Source organism: Pelecanus crispus, chromosome 11, assembly GCF_030463565.1.
Source record: "Pelecanus crispus isolate bPelCri1 chromosome 11, bPelCri1.pri, whole genome shotgun sequence".
NCBI classification, from domain to species: domain Eukaryota; kingdom Metazoa; phylum Chordata; class Aves; order Pelecaniformes; family Pelecanidae; genus Pelecanus; species Pelecanus crispus.
Window position 1 is genome coordinate 3,809,189 of NC_134653.1, and position 21,528 is coordinate 3,830,716.

Genomic DNA, 21,528 nt, shown 5'->3' on the forward strand with positions numbered 1-21,528 from the left:
CCCGATCGCTGCCCGATCGCTGCCCGCGCTGCCCGATCGCTGCCCGATCGCTGCCTGCACTGCCCGATCGCTGCCCGATCGCTGCCTGCACTGCCCGATCGCTGCCTGCGCTGCCCGATCGCTGCCTGCACTGCCCGATCGCTGCCCGATCGCTGCCCGCGCTGCCCGATCGCTGCCCGATCGCTGCCCGCGCTGCCCGATCGCTGCCCGATCGCTGCCTGCACTGCCCGATCGCTGCCCGATCGCTGCCTGCACTGCCCGATCGCTGCCCGCGCTGCCCGATCGCTGCCCGCCGGCCGTGCCCTCGCCTGCCCCCTAGCGGGGGGAGCGGGCGCTGCAGCTCCCCGGGGCCGGGGTCGGGGCCGGGGTCGGGGCCGAGCCGCTGCAAATCCCAGCTTCAAGGGAGGCTGCAGCGCCCGGTGGGACGGGGATTTGTCTCTGCTCCCGTCCCCTGCCCCCGTGTACCCGAGCACCCCCCGCACGCGGTGTTTCCTGCCGCTTCTGCGCGGAGAGCGGCTGTAAACCGGAGCAAAATCACGCCGGGGAGCGGGCTGGGACCCCCCCCGGTACCCCCTGCCCCCGGTCGCTGCGCCCGGGCAGCGCGGCTGGCAAAGGGCTCCCGCTCGGGGCGACCGCACTGCGGGGCGTGCGAGCCCCCGGAGCCCCGAGCCGGCTGCAGGGCGCCGGGAGCCCGCCCCGGGCTGCGAACGGGGCCGGGTTGTGCAGAACCGGGAGCCCGAACCGGGCTGCAAAGGGTCCGGCTGGCAGAGCATCGGCAACGCGAACCGGGCTGCAAACGGGACCGGGCTGTGCAGCACCGGGAGCCCGAACCGGGCTGCAAACGGGGCCGGGCTGTGCAGCACCGGGAGCCCCAGCCGGGCTGCAAGCGGGGCCGGGCTGCGCAGCACCGGGAGCCCCAACCGGGCTGCAAACGGGGCCGGGCTGTGCAGCACCGGGAGCCCGAACCGGGCTGCAAGCGGGGCCGGGCTGCGCACCGGGAGCCCCAGCCGGGCTGCAAGCGGGACCGGGCTGCGCAGCACCGGGAGCCCCAGCCGGGCTGCAAGCGGGGCCGGGCTGTGCACCGGGAGCCCCAACCGGGCTGCAAACGGGACCGGGCTGCGCAGCACCGGGAGCCCCAACCGGGCTGCAAGTGGGGCCGGGCTGCGCAGCACCGGGAGCCCCAACCGGGCTGCAAACGGGACCGGGCTGCGCAGCACCGGGAGCCCCAACCGGGCTGCAAGTGGGGCCGGGCTGCGCAGCACCGGGAGCCCGAACCGGGCTGCAAGCGGGGCCGGGCTGCGCACCGGGAGCCCCAGCCGGGCTGCAAGCGGGGCCGGGCTGCGCACCGGGAGCCCCAGCCGGGCTGCAAGCGGGGCCGGGCTGCGCACCGGGAGCCCGAACCGGGCTGCAAGCGGGGCCGGGCTGTGCACCGGGAGCCCGCCGGGGCCGCGCACTGACTCAGCCGCCGCCGCCCCGGGCCGTGACGCGCCGAGGGGCGGTCGCTGCCGCCTCCATATAACGCGGCGGCGGCGGCGGCCGTGCAGAGCTCACAGCGGCCTTTCCTGCGAGGGGAGAGGGGCTGAGCAGCCGGGCAGGCATCGCCTTCCTCCTCCTCCTCTTCCTTCTTCTTCCTCTCGGTGCAAGCTGCCCCTTCGCCGGCTTCAATGAAACTGGCAGCGATGATCAAGAAGATGTGTCCCAGCGAGGCCGAGCTGAGCATCCCCGCCAAGAACTGCTACCGCATGGTCATCCTGGGCTCCTCCAAGGTGGGCAAGACGGCCATCGTCTCGCGCTTCCTCACCGGCCGCTTCGAGGAGCAATACACGCCCACCATCGAGGACTTCCACCGCAAGTTCTACAGCATCCGCGGCGAGGTCTACCAGCTCGACATCCTGGACACGTCGGGCAACCACCCCTTCCCAGCCATGCGCCGCCTCTCCATCCTCACAGGTACTTGGCTGGGGAGCACCAGGAGGAAGGGGGGGTTCCCTTGCCAGATTTCAGGCTTTCTTGCCCAGTTTGGGGATGTTTCTCCAGTCCCGGGAGGAGGGAGGTGGGATTTTGTGCGTGCACGGAGTGGGCAAGTTTGCTCCGTGCACGGGGTGGATGGGAGGATGTGGGACCCAGGAGCTGCCTGGTCCTTCCCTCCCCGGGTCCCTGTATGGCTTAGGCAGCGGGTGTCTGTGTGTCCCCCCCGTCCCTGCAGCTGTCTCACGTTCCCTCTTTGTCCCCAGGAGATGTGTTCATCCTTGTGTTCAGCCTGGACAACCGGGACTCCTTTGAGGAGGTGCAGCGCCTGAAGCAGCAAATCCTGGAGACCAAGTCGTGCCTGAAGAACAAAACCAAGGAGAACATAGAGGTGCCCCTGGTCATCTGCGGCAACAAGGGCGACCGGGACTTTTACCGGGAGGTGCAACCCCGGGAGATCGAGCAGCTGGTGGGAGGCGACCCCAAAAAATGCGCCTACTTTGAGATTTCGGCCAAGAAGAACAGCAGCCTGGACCAGATGTTCCAAGCGCTCTTCGCCATGGCCAAGCTGCCCAGCGAGATGAGCCCTGACCTGCACCGCAAGGTCTCGGTCCAGTACTGCGACATCCTGCATAAGAAGGCGCTGAAAGGCAAAAAGCTGCTGAAAGAGGAGGGCCGGGGCAGCACGGAGGAGGCGTACGGCATCGTGGCCCCCTTCGCCCGGCGACCCAGCGTCCACAGCGACCTCATGTACATCCGGGAGAAAGCCATCGGCGGCGGGCACGGCAAGGAGAAGGACCGCTGCGTGATCAGCTAGGAGCCCCCGCTCGCCCCGCCATGGGAAGGAAGGAAGGAAGGAAGGGAGGGGGGAAAGATGCTCGTTTCTGAATTGACTCTGGGCAGGCAGGAGGGTGGGCAGGCGCCCACCCAGGCAGAGAGGGGATCGCCTCTTCCCCAGCCTCCCTTCTCCCGAGGGATCGCTTTCATCGGCTCCTTCCCCCGGGGGAGCATTCTGGGAGCGAGGGATGCGAAGGGGGAGGCTTTGGAGGGCAGGAGGGGGGGTGTTGCTGGGAGCAGCCTCCTCCGGGCAGAGAGACAGGGAACGGGCGGGCTGCCGGGCGGCCAGGTGGGAGGATGAGTGTGGAGGGCACACACCTTGGTTTTATTTTCCCTCCCAAACCACCCAGCCTCGGGCACTGCCCTCAGGAGGGAGGGCAGAGGCCTGCCAGCGCCTGCCTGATGCTTCAGGGTTGGTTTTTTTGTTGTTGTTTTTTTTTTTTTAAACTTGAGAAGCTGTGCACGGACTCTCTGGCTCTGTGTCGTGTGTTCATCTGTGTCTGCAAAACACGTGCAGAAGACACTCCTAAGCTGTTGCAAAGACATTGCAGAGTTACAGCCCAAATGGACCAAAAAACTGACTCTTGTTTACATTTGTCTTGTCTGATTTGCAAGATCTGGGGAGGGTGGGGGGAGTGGGAAGGGTTTTTTAAATAAGAAAATAATAGGCACTTTATGTAGGTATTGGTTGTCATTGACACGAACAAAAAAAAATCTTCAAGTGTTTCTACCGTGGGTGAAACTTGATGTTTTATTTTTTCTACAAATTAATAAAATCTTTTTAAAACGACACCTGTGAGTGCTTTTGCTTCCCCGCCCAGCCCCACAGCAAAACCAAATCCTGTTAAACCGAGACCTGAGCCCAGCGCCGAGGTTCTCAAACCGGCCTCTCAACTCAAGCCCTTTATTACCCCATTTTCTCCGAATCCCAGTGCAAAGGTTTCCGCCTCTGCAAGCAGCCGATTTCTTGCCACACGGGGTAACAAGGGGCCACGCACAGAGTTAGTTACTCAAAACGGGTCACCGAGCCAGGACTCTTTCCTCACTTCACTAACCCCGAGTTACGATCCCGCCAGCCCCATGACACACCGGGCATTGGCATGCGGTTCGCTGCAGAAGCCGAGCAAACTGACATCACTTCACGATAAAGAGCTGATTGTGTTCTGTGCTTTTTCCCGATTAACTAAGCACACTTTAATGATGTCAACAGAGAGTGATTCATTCGCGCCCCGTCCGGGATATTGTTTTTGTTTTGCAATATGAGTAAAGGAAGTACTTTGCTCGAAAGGTCGCCTTTGCATCTGATGGTTTTTAATCTCTTCCTAATAACAAGTCACAGTAATCATTGCTAGAAGTGAAAGGGAAAGGGGAAAGCTCTTCAAAGAACAGCTCTCCCTGGCTCCAGCTTCTGTTTCAGTTCATTTTCAGCCCCCGTTCCCCCCGCAAGCGGCAGAACAAATCTGCATTTAATACATATTAATGGTAAAAAATTCGATCAAAGCCACAAAACTAAGGTGGGTGAGTGAGACTGCAAACCAAACTACTTCAGTTTCATTTGAAACTTGGATTCAAGTTGACAGAGTTAACTTGTTCCTGTGCTAAGTGCCAGACATTTCTTTGGAAACACGTTGTTTCTTCCAGCTCCGCATATGCCCTGATTTCACAGGAACAGCAACTGGCAAAAAAACCAAAACCACTGTCCAGGCATGAGACACAAGAATTTATTGAGCTGGGACAGGCTGGCAGAAAGGTAATTTCAGTCATAAAAAGGGGGTACATTGTGCTTTGTTTATCTTGGTGTTCTGCTTTACTCATAGTTTACACACTGGCACCTTCCCAAAGAAAGTACTAGTAAAGTATTCCAGCGGGAACAGTGTAATCTCTAAGCTACAGGTGTGTCGCAAACATCCCAGCTCCCAACGAGCAGAATTACTCGCCTTTTGGTTTAGGAAAGGAAAATCCTACCCAAACAGACCTCGCTTCTCTTCTTCTGAAGGCACGAGCGCTACCTGCCTTCAGATGCGGGTTCTCAACAGCTAATGTATTTCACCAGCTGGTTTTTCACCTCTTCCACTACTGACCTGCACCATCTTTCAGCATAATTCAGAGAACCACAAAATTCAAGGTTCCGTCACATCTTTGTCAGTCGGCGGGACGCGGTGCCGCTTACCAGGTTGTCATCTGCCACCGTAAGAGCTAACAGCGGGAGGACAGAGGGCAGGGAGCCCCGAGATCCATCTGAATGCAATACGACATTTGAGAGCTTTCCATCAGGTGCTGGCGAATGTTCAAGCCGCTCAAATGCTTGTGTTCATGGGAAGCCCCTGGAGCACTTTGGATGTGGAACTGACCCGTCCTGTGGAGCCTGACTTCTGTCACCTATGCAATAACTAAAAGCTCTTGTCATTTATGCCCTTCGTTTTGATTCTGCTCGCCCTTCCTCTGTTTTAAAAGCAAGATGCCCAATGTACTGCCTACAAGCTGCACTTGCCCAAGGAGATTTATGCACCCAAAGCCTACCGAAATCCACCCCCCTGGCAGTCACTGCTTTGCTCTCCCAAGTCACCCTGCTTCCAAAAAAGCGATGTTGGGTTGACAGTTGAACTGATGATCTTAGAGATCCCTTCCAACCTTAATGATTCCTAGTTTTTACTTTCATTAAAAAATAATCCAGCCACCAAGGCAGGAAACATGAAATTATGACTCTGCCCTTAATTGGTTTAGTGGTGGACTTGGCAGTGTTAGGTTAATGGTTGGACTGGGTGATCTTAAAGGTCTTTTCCAACCTAAATGGTTCTATGTTCTATATAAAGACACAGGAGCTGGGCCCAGGCTACGCACGTCCTCTCTGCTGCCAAAGTCCTGCCCCTGCTCAGCCCACATCCACTCAGTGAATACACAAGAGGGACAGTTTGGAATTTCTAAATCTTTACTCATCTCAGACACAACCATCAGTTGTTTAAAAGGAGAGAGAGAGAAATACAAAAGTAATTGAAAGCAATCATTCCTCTTTCAACACACACAGACTGGAAAGTGCCCCAGAGACCCTTTCCAGGAGCAGGGCCAAACAGCTCATGCTTCCCTCTTACGCTCCCTTTTGATGTCTGGCCACTTGTGACAGTTCAGAAATGAAAAAAACTGCAGAAAATGCCCTCTTTTTCTTGTTGAAGTTAACCTGCAGGTACTTTGACCCTTAGCGAGGAGAACACATAATGTCTCCTGCTCGCTTAAATGTTTAAAAAAAAAAAAACCCACTCCAAGAGAAAACAGAAGAGATGCATATATAGATGCACAGTCCTACAGCAGATCAAGGTGAACGTACTGCTGTAATCATCACATGTGAAGCACACAGTGTTCCAGTCCAGTGTCACATGCCTGTGATCCACACAGACACAACTTCAGAGCAATGCGACCGAAAAAGCATAAAAGAAAGAAAAGTAAACTTCCGCCACCTTTTTCTCTCCTGGTCAGCCAGAAGAGGAGGTATCTTGGACCCAGAGAGCAGAGCTGCGCCCTTCCTACTCCTTGGGGATTTCAAACATGCAAAGGCTCTTGTACTTCTGCAGCAGTTCATTTTTGGTCCGGACCTGCTCCCGCAGGTTCTGCAGCTGCTGCTGCTGCTGCTCCGGGCTCACACCGATGCCGGGCATGGAGCTGATCAGCTTCCTCATCTCCTGGAACTTGTTCTTCAGCTCATTCAGCACCTGGTGAACATCCTGGCTGTCCTTATCCATGCTGCAGAGGACAGAAAATCGAGACATTGTTGAATTCTCCTATTGGAAATGCCCCTTCAGCCCATGGGGGTGACTCTCATTTCCACTACAACCAGGGCTCAAACTGGAATTCACTAGGAAACTTTAGGTCCTGGTATCTAGCTACACAGACCTAACTCACCTATCCCAATAAAATGGACACAGATAGATATACACACTGGGTAGCCTCTGGGGCAAACTGGTTTCCTGCTAATTTCCAGCACACAATCCAGTTACCTCAGGACCCATCAATCAGGTTAGGAGCCGGTCTGCAGCTTTAAAACATTACCATGGAGCAGGCTAAATTCTCCCTCTGTTTGAACTCCCGTATCTCTCTTTGGGGAAGGTAAGATTACATTCGCATGTTGTGTGTAGGCACCTGGAAAAAAAGATCTTGGTCTCATCCGTGACCTGTTGCTGCTGTAATACAAAAAAATCAATGCAGTCAAACAGCTTGACAGCAGAAAATAGAAAGTGTTCCCCAAAGTATCAGAGAGTATCCAGTGGCAGAGAAAACGGTACTTTGGAGCTTTAAAACGACTCTCTGGGGATGTATACCTAATAAAAGAGAAGCGAAAGCTTTTTTTTTTTTTTTTTAAGAGCAGCACAATTGGTTCTGCTGCCAGCTCTGTGCTTTTCAAGGATCAGTGTTGTCTGGGGCAGCATCTGCCCTCAAACCCTCATTAGTATCTGCCTCAGCTTTGTTAGCACTAGTGAGAAGTTTTACCGATTCCAGGCAAAAGCGAGTCCCCGCTTCCAGGGTGCCTGTTAATAATGAGAGTAGGATTCTAATGGTCTTTGAAAACTGGAAGCCTGTTCAATAGCCAGACCTAAAAATAAATCCGCTTGGCATGACCAGGGCAGAGAGGTGCTCGATTATAACTTTGGGGAATCGTGACATGGCTGAGAGCAAAACTTTTAACCAGATGGTCGCCATTCATTTAAAAAGCCTGTTGGAACAAAATATTCATTACTCCCTTCTAAATAAAACCACAGCTGGTACTATAATGTATCCCCATTATGCAGGCATTCACGGTCAGGTTTGCAGTGGAAAAATACAGGCGCACACACAACCCCATGGCACGTCTGAGAAGGATGGGTTGACGCTGCCTTTAGTCTACGATAGCTGCAGGCTGGTTTTGAGAGGGACGTCCTCCCCGCTCCAGGTCTCCCCAGGTCTTGTCCCTTCCCTGCAGTTAAGAGAACTGACAGCTGCCTGTCCGGCTGGTTGATGCAAAGGAATAATTATTTCAGGTTTGGGTTTGGATTTTTTTTTTTCTGATGGTTGGTTTTCCTGCTGGATCGAGCCACTGAAGCGACTCCCTCTTTGAGGGCACAGACAGGCAGGGGTGAGGAGGTGTGGGAAGAGACTGCAGCTGCCTGCAGTAACACAGGATTCAACGCAACGTCCAACCACAGCCGGTGCTGACAGACCACATGCAAGACCTCCCTTCAGGCACAGCGTTCCTCGTCACACCAGCACAACCCACCGTCGGTGGAGCCACGCGCTGGGACCTCAGCGGCAATGCCATTTGACTGCACAAGGGTGAAAACATCAGCAAGCCCTACTTGGGAAAACTTTCTCGGGACCCAAACAACAGGAAAGAGCACGTATCCTTGAATGTAAGCAAATTACGTGACACATCCTTGCTCCCAAGCACAGAGTCACCTTGAAGATGCATCTTCATGGCTGAGTCAGTGTCAAAACAGCAGGGCTGGGCTCTGCGACTAGCGGCTATGTTAAAGGGTAATATATTTGCCATCTGTCAGGGGCGTGAGGCAATACAACCCACTGCTTGCCTCTGTGGTCCTAGCCGTCTGCAGCGCTGCTTAGCATACCTACGTCTGCTCAAGCCGCCCAGGAAATGCCATGTGCAAAGCTGAGGGAGGTAGCTGGGTGAGTGGGAGTGGGTGGCTCAGTGGGACAGGGCACAAGATATCCTAGGGAATGGCATCTGCGGGTCACCATGACCTGCTCGGTGACATGTAGGAATTTGGGAGGTCTCGGCCCATGGCTACTGCCCACTTTGCTTATGTACACGTATGCCCCTGGCAATGGGCTTAGCCTCACTGCTGTGGTATGGACAGACCAGGCAGAATCGAGGTCAGGGGCAACTGCCCACCTCCAGCACAACGGGGAACCTGAGGGAAATCAGAGCATTTGTGATCTCCCTTCTCGTGCCCGTTGTCTATCCACACTGGTGGGTCAGGGGGTATTCAGTCTTTCTTTGCCATGGCTCTCAGGCTGCAGAGTCGTTAAGGCTGAACCTCTCTCACCATTCAGACGTGCTTGATACAAGCAGAAGGAACATCAGCAGGATACAAAACAGCCTCAGCTCCTAAATAAGGGCACAGGGAAAGGGCACCCAGGCCCACAACCAGTAACAAGTGAATTCATGCTTCCCATGCCCTCTGCCTCACCCCACAGTGTGCCCAGGTGAGAGCACGGAGCTGGCCTGGATGGATGTTCACGGCAGAGCCGTGCCCCTACTGGGACCTCAGACAAGCATCTCTGAAGGGGTTATCCTGGGCCAGAAACATCCCAGTTCTCAGGACACTTGTACAAGTACCTTTTACCCCTTCAGTAATTCTCTTGAACAGAACAATTTAACCCGTACCACTGCAGAAGCCATCCCGCTTTTTACAACTTCCCAGAAATAGGCTGCATTCCTGCCCCAGCACTGCCTGTACTTTCTGAGGCTGTTATCAGACAAACAGTACAGTTATCCAGAGCAATAACCCAACACAAGTACAACGTTCCTGTTCCTGGGTGTTAATGGTGGGGCAGCGTACCTGGGCCATGGGAGCACCTGCACTGCCGGCTGACCCAAATGCCACCCAGGTATTGGCGTGAGTCAGAGCGGAGGTGCGCTTGGGGCTCCGCCAGCTCCCTCTGATACTCTTCCTAGGAACTATTGCTGGGAGAAAAAGGGCAAAGAGGATGCTGGGAAGTTGGAGAGCATCACTAGAGGGGTGACCCCATTGCCCTGCTCCCCACCCAGGGCACCCTGGGGATGTTCAGGGCTGGAGAACATCATTAGAGGGGGATCCCATTGCCCCACTCCCTGTCCAGAGCACTCAGAGGATGCTGAGGGTGGGAAAGCATCATTAAAGGGGGGTCCCCATAGCCCTGCTCCCCATCCAGGGCATGCCTGAGGATGCTGGGGGTGGGAGAGCATCATTCGAGGGGGGACCCCATTGACCTGCTCCCTATCCAGGGCACCCTGGGGATGTTTGGGCCTGGAGAACATCATTAGAGGGGCATCCCATTGCCCCACTCCCCATCCAGGGCACCCCGAGGATGCTGGGGCTGGGAGAGCATCACCAGAGGGGGGACCTCATAGCCCCTCTCCCCACCCAGAGCACCCCGAGGACGCTGGGCTCAGACAGCATCATTCGAGGGGGGTGGCTGGAGCAGGGATGAGGTAGCCGGGCCGGGCCCGGTGCGGGGCAGCTCCTGCCATGCGGTGCCCGGCGCGGGGGGCCGGGTCCCGGCGGGGCGGGGGGAAGCCCGGTGCCGGCGCCCCGCGGTGCGGCCGGTGGCCGTGGCCGCCGTTACCATTTGATGATGTCGTGGACGAGCGGCAGGAAGGAGAACTCCTCCTGCGCGGGCGGCGGCGGCGGCGGCGGCGGCTTCTGCTCGGCGGCCGGCTCGGGCGGCGGCGGCTCCTCGGCGGCGCGGGCGGCGGCGCCCCCCGAGGCCATGGCGGACCCCGGCCGGCGGCCGCGGCGCCGCGCAGTGACGGAGCGGGGCGGAGCTCGGCCGTACCGCACCGCCCCGCCGGCCGCCTTCGCTGGGGCCCGGCCTGGGCCTTCCCCCGAGCTCGGGCCTGGGCCTGCGCCGGGGCCTGCGCCGGGGCCTGGCTTGGGCCTTCCCCCGAGCTCGGGGCTGGGCCTGGGCCTGGGCCTGCGCCGGCCCCTGGCTTGGGCCTTCCCCCGAGCTCGGGGCTGGGTCCGGGCCTGGGTCTAGGCCTGTGCCGGGGCCTGGCCTGGGCTTTCCCCCGAAGTCGGGCCTGGGCCTGCACCGGGGCCTGCGCCAGGGCCTGGTCTGAGCTTGGGCCTGTGCTGGGCCCTGGCCTGGGCCTTTCCCTGACCTTGGGCCTGGGCCTGTGCTGGGGTCTGGCCAGGCCTTCCTCTGAGCTTGGGCCTGGGCCTGGGCTTGCACTGGGGCGTGAGCCTGAGCCTACACTGGGACCTGGGCCTGGGCCTGGGCCTTCCTCTGAACTTGGGTCTGAGCTTGAGCTTGGGCTTGGGCTTGGGCCTGCGTCTGAGCCAGGTCTGGGTGTGGGTCTGAGCTGGGCTTGGGGCCAGGGCTTGGTCCGTGCTCACTTGGGCTGAGGCTGGGCCTGGGCCTGAGCTTGGGCCGTGCCCCTGCGATGCCCTAGCAATCCCCCCTCCCTCCCCAGCCCCGCGTACCCCATGGGTGCATTGCCCCGTGCAGGACTGAGCTCTGAGCAGGAGGCGGGAGCTCGGGGGCAGGACAGAGCGTGGGGTCCCGCATCCCGAGGGCAGGACGAGGAAAAGGGGTCCCAGGAACCATCCCGCACTGGCCTGGCAGCAGCTCCCAGCCCCTCGGAGCATGCAGATCGCTGTCCCAAGCCTGTGTGCATCCTTCCCTTTTGAGCCAAATCTTAAGGGAAAAATTGCATTATTCTGTGTTAAATCAATAACCACAGCAGGGTTTCGCTGACTCTTTTAGATCCCAGCTTTCTGCCATGGTTTTTCATTAGTTGGTGTCCTTAGTTTGACTTTAATGCAACTGGGGACAATATGTCAAGGGGGCTGAGTGATGGGGACATGGTCTTTGTAACGCCTTAAAGACGGATGCTTACGCAGGACCAGGCTTTCTACCCGAGGGAGGAAACGCGGCTGACATCAGTTGGAGGGAAAGCAAGCTGGAGCGTTGGCTGAGAGCCTGGGCTGGAAACTGGAGGAATTCGGAGGAAGAGAGAGACAGAAATCTGGTGTCAGGGCTGGGACCGCTGTGAAGCTGGGAGAGGGGGAAGAAATGGGGCTCTGGCGTGACTGACCTGCAGGTGGAAGAGGCGGCTCGAGATGGCGGATGGTCAAGGCTGGGAGATGGAGGATGACGCCCCTCCGCACCAATAGGCCTCAAGAGTTTGCTTCAGCAAACTGCTGCTGCTGTGTTTAAACCCTTCTATTGACACAAAGGATCGCGGTGCTAATAATACCAGCTGCAGTCATGAGTTTTTCTTCCTGGATTGGCTTAGAGAAAATGCATAATTTAATTTTTAATTTGAAATAGGCCCCCCTACTCAACAGTTAAGGGCTGAGGATGACTCGGAAGGCAATTTTCTTTTTTAAATGAATTTTTTTTCAAAAAGCAAACAGAGGCTATTTATATATCAAATGAGAATGCTTGTAACCATTTAAACACATGGAGTATTGACAGTTTGTTCTAAATATAGCAGAGGCAATCGCTCACTTTGTTCCTACTGTCAGGAATAGATCCCAGCTCGGGCACTGGTGCTGGAATGTGCAAAGGAGCCCGGTGGAGCCCAGGTCGTGCTGAGCAGATCCCTGTGGGGAGGCTGGTGGTATTTATGGTCCTTGACAGAGCCAAGCAGGAGGTACAGGATGCTGTGTCCTTTGCGTGGGGCTGAGCCGAGAGGTTCATTTCTGTCACTTTTTATGGGCTGTTTTTAAAGCAAGACTTGATTCAGGCTCCGTGGGGGACGCTTTCCTCTGTACTGTGCTGGTTTTAGCTCTCCCCTTGACTTTATGGAGGAGGGCGGCTAATTGCTAGGCTGCTGGATGCCTGCCTCTGATGGGTGAGTCAGGCAGTCGTTAGAGCAGGTGACAGCACGCAGATATCATTCGGCTGTACCTAAAGTGCTGTCAGTCAGCATTTATTTGTGCCATTCAGTTCCCATTTTGGGTCATGTGTTCCCACAGCAGCTGGAACACACGGCTTTATCTAGTTGGCGTTCCTCCCTGTCCCTGCCTCTCATCTTCCCTTTCTTGTGGGAACAGCTCCTCCAGCTCCCTCAGGTGACCCATCTCTGTCCTTTGGGGCTTGTCATGTCTCATGGTGCTTCCAGGGAAGAGCGAAGATGTTTTGCAGTAGGGTTGTGGTTCAACAGGCTCCTCCATCACTGAAGACGCTGGTGAATTGGTGGGGTGAGACTGTGCGTTCCCCATTTGAGGGTCAACCTGTGTGAGGGACACAGTAGAGCTGTTGTCTATACCTGACGGTGTGTCCGTATCCCTGGTGAGGACTGCGGGGAGAGGTGAGACCCAGCTGGCAGGTCGGAGAGGGAAGAGGAGACATGCTTTTCGGCACGCAGACAAGCGTTGACCTCAGCTGAGGAGCATTGCTGGTGTGCCCTAACCTTCACCTGCCCTCGTGGAGCTCCAGGCTGTGAGACCCTCGTCCCCGTGGGGTGACTATTTGATGACCTGGGTTACGTCCTTGTAATGCAGTTCCTAATAGACATCACCACCAACACAGTCTTTCCCCTCCACATCACTTTGCAGTGCCGTCGGGGTCTCTGTCTCACACAGAAGAGCTGTGTCTGACCATCTGCTCTTCTCATGTGGAGCCGGTGTTGGTCTGCAGTTCTTCCTAATTTTCAGTCTGGATTTTTTCACCCACTGTCAGATCTTCAGCAGAAGGACTTGAATGAGTAACTTAGGAGAACTCCTAGTGAGGCAGCTAAAGCATGAATAAAGATGCTTGGTGTTGAATGAAGAGAATAATTTTCCCCCTGGATTTTGTAATAAACCTGAAGTGCAAATGATTGACCTGTTTTTCCTCAGTATGCGTTTGATTCTGGCTCTTTGTATAATTCACTTGCTGGCCAGCCAGTTTCTGCAATGTGCAAATGTATCCAAACCATCTGATCTCCTGCATCTTAAAGCCATCACGTACACTCATTGCTCACCCAGGCATTTGGTTAACCCGTTATCCTAAAAACCAGCTGATCAAATAATCCGTATCCACAGCCTCTTTTGTTCTTGCCTGTTTCCTTTACGATACCAATGTTATTCTTTTTTCCCCCTGTCATTTCTATACAAATTGCTCTTGTCTGCTTCCAAAGGTAACTTTTGAGGGATTAACCACTGATTATTTAATTCAGCACCAGGTGACTCTGTGCCTTTCACCATTTCCTTACAATGACTTGACATTCTTATATTGATGGTCTGGCATTTCATTGGGCTCCGTTTCTCGCTGCCGGACCATCTGGAGCTTGTTGTGCTGTTGCCACCAGCTCTGTCATTGTTTTTTTACTATGTGGCTATCACCGGCTTGAACTTTATCTCTTCCTGCTGCCCCTGCACTGCATCGTCAGCCTGAATTTTCTATTTAAGTCTTGCTGAGCTGCCATGAGGGGATAAGTCTGTATTGCTAAGTTGGGAAGGTGTTGTCAGGGTTGTGGCCACCTGGGACAGGGTGATAGGAATGAGACATTACAGCTCCAGCCCTTGGCTGTGGTCAGCAGCGCAGAAACGTTGGCCCTTTTCGTTAGGCAATGGCTGTGATCCTGCAACTGCTCAGGTTCCTAGCCAAGATCCCCCTAATTTTGACCAGATGGGAATTTAGTCTCAGGGTCTGCCTCATCTTGACTCCTGGCATCATTCAGGGACCATTTCAGGGCCCTGGTGTCCCTGGCTCCTCGGCGGTGCTGATGGGAATGGAGGGGGCCATAAGCCAAGCTTCATCCTTTAAAGCAATGTTTTAGCCAGAAAGATGTAGGCCCTGGAGGTCTGGCTGCCCCCAGACATGCAGCCCTGCACCAGCATGTGTTCCCAGAGCTGCTGGTGCCCTGGGTACCATCAGGGTTTAAGATCCAGCTGGCGTGAACAAGCAGCACCAAACATGTCCAAAGCACCCCAGTACCTCCTGGAGCTCACCAGGCTTTGGCAGAGCTGCTGGCTGCTGGGGAAACCCTGCAATGACCCATCCTGGGGCTGCCGTGGGGAGGAGAGCCATCGTCCCATGGCCTGGGAGATGCTGTCCTCGAGGAGCGTGGCTGCCTCTCCCAGGGAGCCCGGCATACAGGACAGGGCCTGGGACAAGAGGTGGCACAGGAGGTTTGGCCAAGCTGCTCATAGCTCTGGGTTGGGTGTCGGAGCTGCAGGGCATTGGCCTGGCCATGAAGGCCAGTGGTTCGGTGCACTGAGCCTCGGGGGGAGAATGGGGACGATTCAAGGGCACAGGGAGTGTCCAGTGATCTCGTGATGTTCGCTGATGCCACCCCACCGCTGAGCAAACATGGAGGCTGGCCCAGGCTGCGTGCCACCCCGGGGGAGGCACCCGAGCCAGCGCGTGGGCAAGGGGAGCACAGAGGGCTTCTTGTGCAAGGTCAGCTACGCAGAAACATGGATCCAGGAAAACACGCAGCCGGATCAGCCACAGCCCCCAGCCTGGCCCATCTCCGGGTGCATGCGGCTCCGAAACTCCATGGAGCATCCCGGGGTGGTGGATCCTGGGAGCCACCGGTCCCCACAGGGTCCCACCAGGTCATCCCAGAGCTGGGTTCGAGCACTCCCAGCCTCAGTTTCCCCCCAGTGCAAAGGGGCGAAACTCGCCTTGCAGGAGCAAGGCAGGAGCTTGGAGTGTGAATTTGGGGTGTCCCTGAGGAAAACTACCCCTGCAGAGGGAATTGCCCTGTTGCCATGGGACAAAACCAGCCCCGGATCCCTGCTGGCTCTCACCCACAGCATGGTGACTCAGTGACGTCCCTGTCGTTATTTACAAATAACGTTAGCCACAAAACATGTGCCACAAAACACACAAGGCAGCTGCTTTTGCACTCTCGATATGCAATCGTGGGCTTGAAGCAGTGCTGCAAGAGCCTGCACCAGCGCCCAGCCTGGGCAAGGGTTGCTTTCCTCACCCCCTGCATGCACATCCTGTGCATTGGGAAAGTGGTGGAGCGGGACAGCACATACGTGTGCATCCCTGGACACACATCCCTCTGTGTGTGTGCATCCCTGTGCGTGTGCATCCCTCTGTGCGTGTGCATCATTCAGGGGAGGTTTAGATTGGATATTAGGAAAAATTTCTTCATGGAAAGAGTGGTCAAGCATTGGAACAGGCTGCCCAGAGAGGTGGGGGAGTCCCCATCCCTGGAGGGGTTCAAAAAACGGGCAGCCATGGCACTTTGGGACATGGTTTAGTGGGCATGGTGGGGTTGGGTTGATGGTTGGGCTGATGACCTTAGAGACCCTTTCCAACCTTACTGATTCCTAGTTTTTACTTTCATTATAAATAATCCAGCCACTGAGCCAGGAAACATGAAATTATGACTCTGCCCTTAATTGGTTTAGTGGTGGACTTGGCAGTGTTAGGTTAATGGTTGGCCTGGATGATCTTAAAGGTCTTTTCCAACCTAAACAATTCTATAATCCCTCTGTGTGTGCACATCCCTCTGTGTGTGCATCCCTGTGCTCATGCATCCCTGTGCTCGTGCATCCCTGTGCTCGTGCATCCGTGGGTCCCAGAGCAGCGCTGCCTGGTGCATGGGCACGGTACGGGTTTCACAGCTCGCTCTGTTCAGAGGACAGACTTGTTGAGTTAAATTTATCTGGATGCACGTAGCGGAGACTTGCTAATGGGGCTGCATTAAGGACTTCGTTGAAATCCCTGCTCCTTTTCTTGGTGTAGTTCTTATTCTGCTAAAGTGGGTCAGGCTTTGTTTGTGTGTTTGTCAGGTTCCCTTCAAGTGTGGCAGGAAAGGCCATCACCTGATGTTTGAGCACTTCAAAATGTTGCTCTTTGGTTACTTAACGCAGGGGAAGAGGAAAGGAGCTTTGTTTGGACTTTGTTTTGGCACGACCGAAAAGGCATCAGGTTAAGATTTTAGCCTGTCCTTTGCTCGAATTGCAAATACCATTTCACTATAATTGGCCTAATTACTGAAAACAGACAAATTTTACATGGGCTTTGCAAGATGAATCAGGTGTCCTTGAAGAACACAGCTTTATATGCCAGAGCAGTGGGTTTCTGGGGCAGCGCTGGCGTCGTGGGTGACACGTTTCTTTTGCAAATCAAGGTGCTGGGAGATGGAGAAATCTCCATCCAGCTCCAACGAGAAACCATTTAATCCTTCTCCTGAGCTGGGGAAAGGTGCATTTCTGCAGAGCCATGACCATGGTGAGAGCAGCATTTTGGTGAGCCTTCCTCTTCCTGGCCCTGGGCTCCCTTTGGCAACTGCAGCCGAGTCCGGACCCTCGGGGTGCTGCCATCCCCCCGCCTGGAGCAGCTTGTCCCCCTCCTCGGCCACGCCAGCAGCTCTTGCCCATTTTTGGGGCTGGCAGCCTGCGGGGCAGCTTGTCACGGTCACGCGTCCCTGGCCCCAAGGAGCCCTGTTTGCCAAGGGTTTAATGTTTACCGGCTAATAAACAAAGCGTATCAGAGAGGTTTTGCTGACCAGGTAGCTCAATTTGCCGGGGAATTTTGCTGGCTCTTGCGGCACAAACAAGGCCAGGATGTGGTGGTATGTTTGCCTCAGATAAAGTTTTCAATGGAAAACAGCCTGGGTTTTCCTAGAGGAGGCTCCCCACATCCCTCCAGCTCCCACTCCCTTGCTTCTGGCCACCCCTCGGGCATCGGCTGGTGATCCGGTGCTCAGCCGCACCGCATCCTGCCCAAAAGCTTTCTCACCATCCCGGCCGCACTCTCATTTATCCGAGGTGGAGTTGTTTATTGCACTGGGATTGGTTTGGGGTTTTGGCTCTGAGTAGCTGCCGGGGAGCAGGGCTTGCTTCATTCTAGCAGTGTCAAAATAAGGTTTTCAAACAATGTCAAGGGGGAAAAAAAAACCCCTCCTTGTTGTTCTGACTTGAGAAATGACTGAAGTTGCCCTTTATGCCTTTACCCCATGGGCATTTCTCAGCCAGAAGCCTGACTTTCCCCCAAAAAGGAATGTGCCCTAAAGCCCAGCTCAGCAGCCGCTGCCCGGCTCAGCGCCCATCGGGTGCTCATGGCTCGATCCATCCTGGAGCCAGCTTTTGCCCAGTTCTACCTTGCGGATAAAGCTGAGCCCAGCCTGGCTTTTCCCACAACGGCAGTCGGGAGAGAGGGAGGCTGGAGCATCACACGAAGCAATTCAGTCCATAACACCATCTTCTAAACCCAGCGTGGCTCAGCCCATTTCATCATTAATCCAAATGCAAACAAATGTCATTAGAGAGGGGCATTTGGCTCTCAGATAAATACTTGCCCGTCCTTGCTCTCCCTCCCGCGCAAAACCGGCCCTCCTGGCACCGCAGGAGGCTCTTCGGATGCTCCCGCTGCATTTTGCAATTCCTCCACGGCAATGGCAGCTCCTGGCAAGGCCGGGTGCCGCGTCTCTCACCCAGGGATTACACCAGGAGCTGGCTGCCGGCCGGCCCATTCCGGCATCTCTCAGCAACTGCAGAGATAATTGCCATAAGTCTAATTGTTCCTGCTGGATAACGAGCATTTTGCATCATCATCCCCAGCTGCCAAGAGCATCATCTGAGTTGCTATTTCAGGGGTGGAAAGCGGCTCCTCTGGGCCAGGAAAGGCTGAACCAGGCTGGATCCGGCCACCTGAAGCAAAGCCCCTGCACCCAGCCCCCACTGGCAGCAGCGCCGGCTTGGGACAAGGAGCGGGCCAGGGACTATTGCCAAGAGGCAGCCTGGACATGAGGGCGTGCAAATGTGGGATTTTTGGTGTGCTGATGAAACACGGCCAAATCCCCGGGGAGTTGTGTCTCCAAAGGGGTTTCTCCCACCCAGGCACGACATTGTCCCTATGAGACACAGGGGACTGGCGATGTACATCCACATGCGTGGACGTGCACACGTATGGATGCGCACAAGCATGCGTGCATGCAGGTGTGCACATACATGCAAACACGTGTGTGTGTGCATGCAGAGCTACTCCCACACCGGGAGCCCGTGGGCCCATTTCCCTGCCAATGTGGTAAGCTCCTGCTCCAGCCTTCCCCCGGTGAGGGCTGCAGTTTGAATCTCTCCTTCGCACAGGCACCGGTGGCCAGGAGCTCTGGAGAATGGGGGGGTCTCTGCTGTCCCTCTTTTCCTCCCATTGCTAAATTTTATAACGTTTTAAACCAGCTAACAGGCTCATAAACCGGACAATTGCAGGGGGGAGCTGGCAGATGAGCAGACAGAAACCTGCTCCCCTTAGAAGCCAAGCTAGGAAGGAATCGCCTTCGCAGTGCACAGCTGCTGCTCAGTGTAATGAGCTGTGTGCGTTCTCAGACACACCACATTGCTCTCGGTCCAGTGGTGCCCCTCGTTTTGAGTGATGCTGTTGCAGACAGCAGGGCTTGCTGCAGCCTCCCCATGGCATTGCACCGGGCAGACCTGCTCCACGCTGGCAAGACACGCGGTCCAGGCTGGGACTGCAGCGAACATCATCCTCTTGCCCCGGGGCGACGGGGCGGATGAACCAGTCACGCAGCAGAAACCCCTGACTGGGCATTGATTTCTCCTCCACCAACAAACGCTCTGCAAGACCCGGGAACTCGCCACCTCCCGGGCAGACTAAGGCTGAGGCTGCTCTGATGCACGAGGCTTTCTTGGCAGCAGGAGCCAGCATATGAGCAAGCCGAGAGCGCGGTTCTTTGCTCCCTGCACCACATCCAGCACCTGGCATGGCTGCTGGTAATTGCTTGGTGCTGCAGGATGTATCGAGTAGCCAGCTGCGGGATCCCCCCTCTGCTCATGCCCGCAAACATGCAGTTTTGGGGCAGCATCAGCAGATGCTGTCCATCCCATTGCATCCCATCCCATCCCATCCCATCCCATCCCATCCCATCCCATCCCATCCCGTCCCATCCCGTCCCATCCCATAGCTCCCAGCCCAGCCTTGGTCTCCACACCTTGCTTGCTTTTTATTTATTCTCTACAAACCAGGAGGCTGCAGCCGACTGTCAAGTGCAAACCCTGTTCTCAGAGCAGCACGCCTCGAGTTAACCCTCCAGGCTCCTCGGGCTCACAGAAACTTTCAAACACCGTTTTTCCCTCCCCAAACCCCTTCCAGCAGCCAAGGCAGGGTACGGCGAAGTCAGCTTGGCCGCAGTCGCAGGGCGTAGGCAGCAGACCCCAACGCCCAGCATCGCCTCCTTGCCGCTGGGCCGTGCCTATGCACTGTGACTGCGGCCAGGCTGCCTTCGCCGTACCCTGCCTTGGCTGCTGGAAGGGGTTTGGGGACATCAATGTGGCATAAGGACTTCAGGCAAAAGGGTTTTCCTGCCTGGTTGTCACTCATGTACCTAATGCCGTGCACGAGCCCCTGAAAATGGGTTTGCAAAGGATGCTGCTGAGCATGCCTTGGGAAAGGGTGATCTGGGGCTTGAGATAAGAGTCCTACGGGCTGGCTGGGAAAGGAGAGAGAGGAAAAAATGTCTCAGGGCAAGAGAGGGGAGAGATAAGCGGCGCATCTGGGCTGGGAGCACGAAGCTGCCAGCCTCCCTGGCGCCATGGGGCTCCGGGATGGCCGGATCTGGGCTGTGACAGCCTTGGATGGAGCCAGCCATGCGGCAAAGCCTGCTTGCAGGCAGGGCTTGGGGAGAGCCGGAGGGGAGCCTCTGCCAAAACCCTCTGGCTGCGGAGGGCAGGGGGGAGGCAGCCCTGCCCGGGGACCTGCTCCGGCTCCCAAGGGCTGTGAGGGGACGGGGTGATGGGGATGGCTCCCCACCACGCCGTGCAACCCACACCCCGCTCTCGGCCCCGCTCGCTGCCAGGGTTGCCATCCCGGGGCACAGGATTTGGTATGTGCCAGCGCACAGGCGACGCTTGAGAGGGGAAGATGCTAATTTAGCACCGTGAGCTTGTTCTGTCCATGCCTATATGTTACACCTTTGGGAACTGCAATGCGCTGCCTTTCCTATCAGCTCCAGCTTTTGGGGCTGGGGTGGGTTTTGGACTGAAACAGCCTCTGCCGCTGCCCAGAGCGGGGTCTTGGGGGGCCGGGAGGGAAGGCACCGTCCCCGTGATGCAGCTGGGCCCTCACGGTGGATTTGTGCACGTTGCCTCCTAATTGCAGTTCTTCATGTTCTCCGAAAACAAAAGGCGTAATTAGCCGGAGGATGGGAAACACAGGGAGCCGGGAGCAGCCTCCGGAGCTGGCAGTGAGGGGGTGGCCGCTCGAGGGCCGGGCCGCGGCTCCCACTTTTGCAGGAGCCCATCTCCCCCTCACCAAACCAGCCGCTGGCATTTCTCCTGCCACCATCCCCGTCCTTCTCCCTTGGGGTGCCGCATCCGCTCAGGCATCCTGGGAGGAAAACCAGGCGCTGGCAAGAGCTCCTCGCTCTCATCCCACCACCGCCGCACCCCTGCAAGCACACAAACACGCTTCTCTTTTGCCAGCTCCGTATTTGCAGCCACTGTATATACAGTATAATCCACCCACGGGGTATCCAGGCTGTACTTGGCTGGGAAGGACAGAACATCCTTGTGATTCGAAAGGTCAAAGTGAATGTCAATACACTGTCGGCTTGAGTCAGCAAGAATGCCAAAGCTGCCTTGGGGACACAGGGTGCTCGGAGGGAGAGTCGCAGCTGTCGGGTGCGCTGCTGCCTGCACAACAGGCACTGGGTCCCTGAAAGTGTTCTGTTTGCTGCAGTGTCAGGCAGGGCAACTGTCCCTAATAATTATATCATGGTGTGCAACAGCTTTGCCTGCTCAGTCCGGAGGTCCCTGTACCCGCTCTCCACTCCTGGATAGCGAGGGGGCAAGCAGGTCGTGATGCCCTGCCACAACATCCTCCCAGCCTCCTCCAGCTTCTGGCTCCGAAGCCCAGCCCTGACTCCTTCCCAGGGCTCTGGTGCAGGATTTTCCTCCGAGGGCTCGGCCAGCTCCTGGCCGTGGAGGCTGGTCCCGGTCCATGGGAAAAACGCAGCTGTTTGCTCTGGGATGTGGAGGGCAGTGAGTCCCACAGAGCCCCGGGGCCAGGAGCCACCGTCCAGGGCTCAGGGCTGGAGCAGGACCAGCATCCACCCCGGTCGGACCT

The 21,528-nt window shown here is 56.4% G+C and overlaps 2 protein-coding genes across 5 annotated transcripts; one reads left to right on the forward strand and one right to left on the reverse strand.

Annotated features, from left to right (window-relative positions):
* The first annotated feature begins 1,664 nt into the window (after positions 1-1,664).
* Positions 1,665-2,785, forward strand: RASD1 (ras related dexamethasone induced 1). Of its 2 annotated transcripts, none has more exons than XM_009492266.2 (2): positions 1,665-1,950; positions 2,235-2,785. In XM_009492266.2, exons 1-2 carry the CDS (start codon positions 1,665-1,667, stop codon positions 2,783-2,785), a joined length of 837 nt encoding a protein of 278 aa, XP_009490541.1. The 2 variants fall into 2 exon arrangements, with proteins under 2 accessions (XP_009490541.1, XP_075575137.1); XM_075719022.1 differs by having other exon boundaries at positions 2,306-2,473.
* A 1,719-nt stretch (positions 2,786-4,504) lies between these two features.
* On the reverse strand, positions 4,505-10,262 carry MED9 (mediator complex subunit 9). 3 transcript variants are annotated; one of them, XM_075718973.1, is made up of 2 exons: positions 10,117-10,262; positions 4,505-6,540 (listed from the first exon to the last, which is right to left on the reverse strand). In XM_075718973.1, exons 1-2 carry the CDS (start codon positions 10,260-10,262, stop codon positions 6,324-6,326), a joined length of 363 nt encoding a protein of 120 aa, XP_075575088.1. In that variant the 3' UTR covers positions 4,505-6,323. The 3 variants fall into 3 exon arrangements, 1 of the variants encoding a protein (XP_075575088.1); XR_012831506.1 differs by lacking the exon at positions 10,117-10,262 and adding an exon at positions 6,795-9,927 and having other exon boundaries at positions 6,507-6,540; XR_012831507.1 differs by lacking the exon at positions 10,117-10,262 and adding an exon at positions 6,847-9,927 and having other exon boundaries at positions 6,513-6,540.
* Between the last annotated feature and the right edge of the window lie 11,266 nt (positions 10,263-21,528).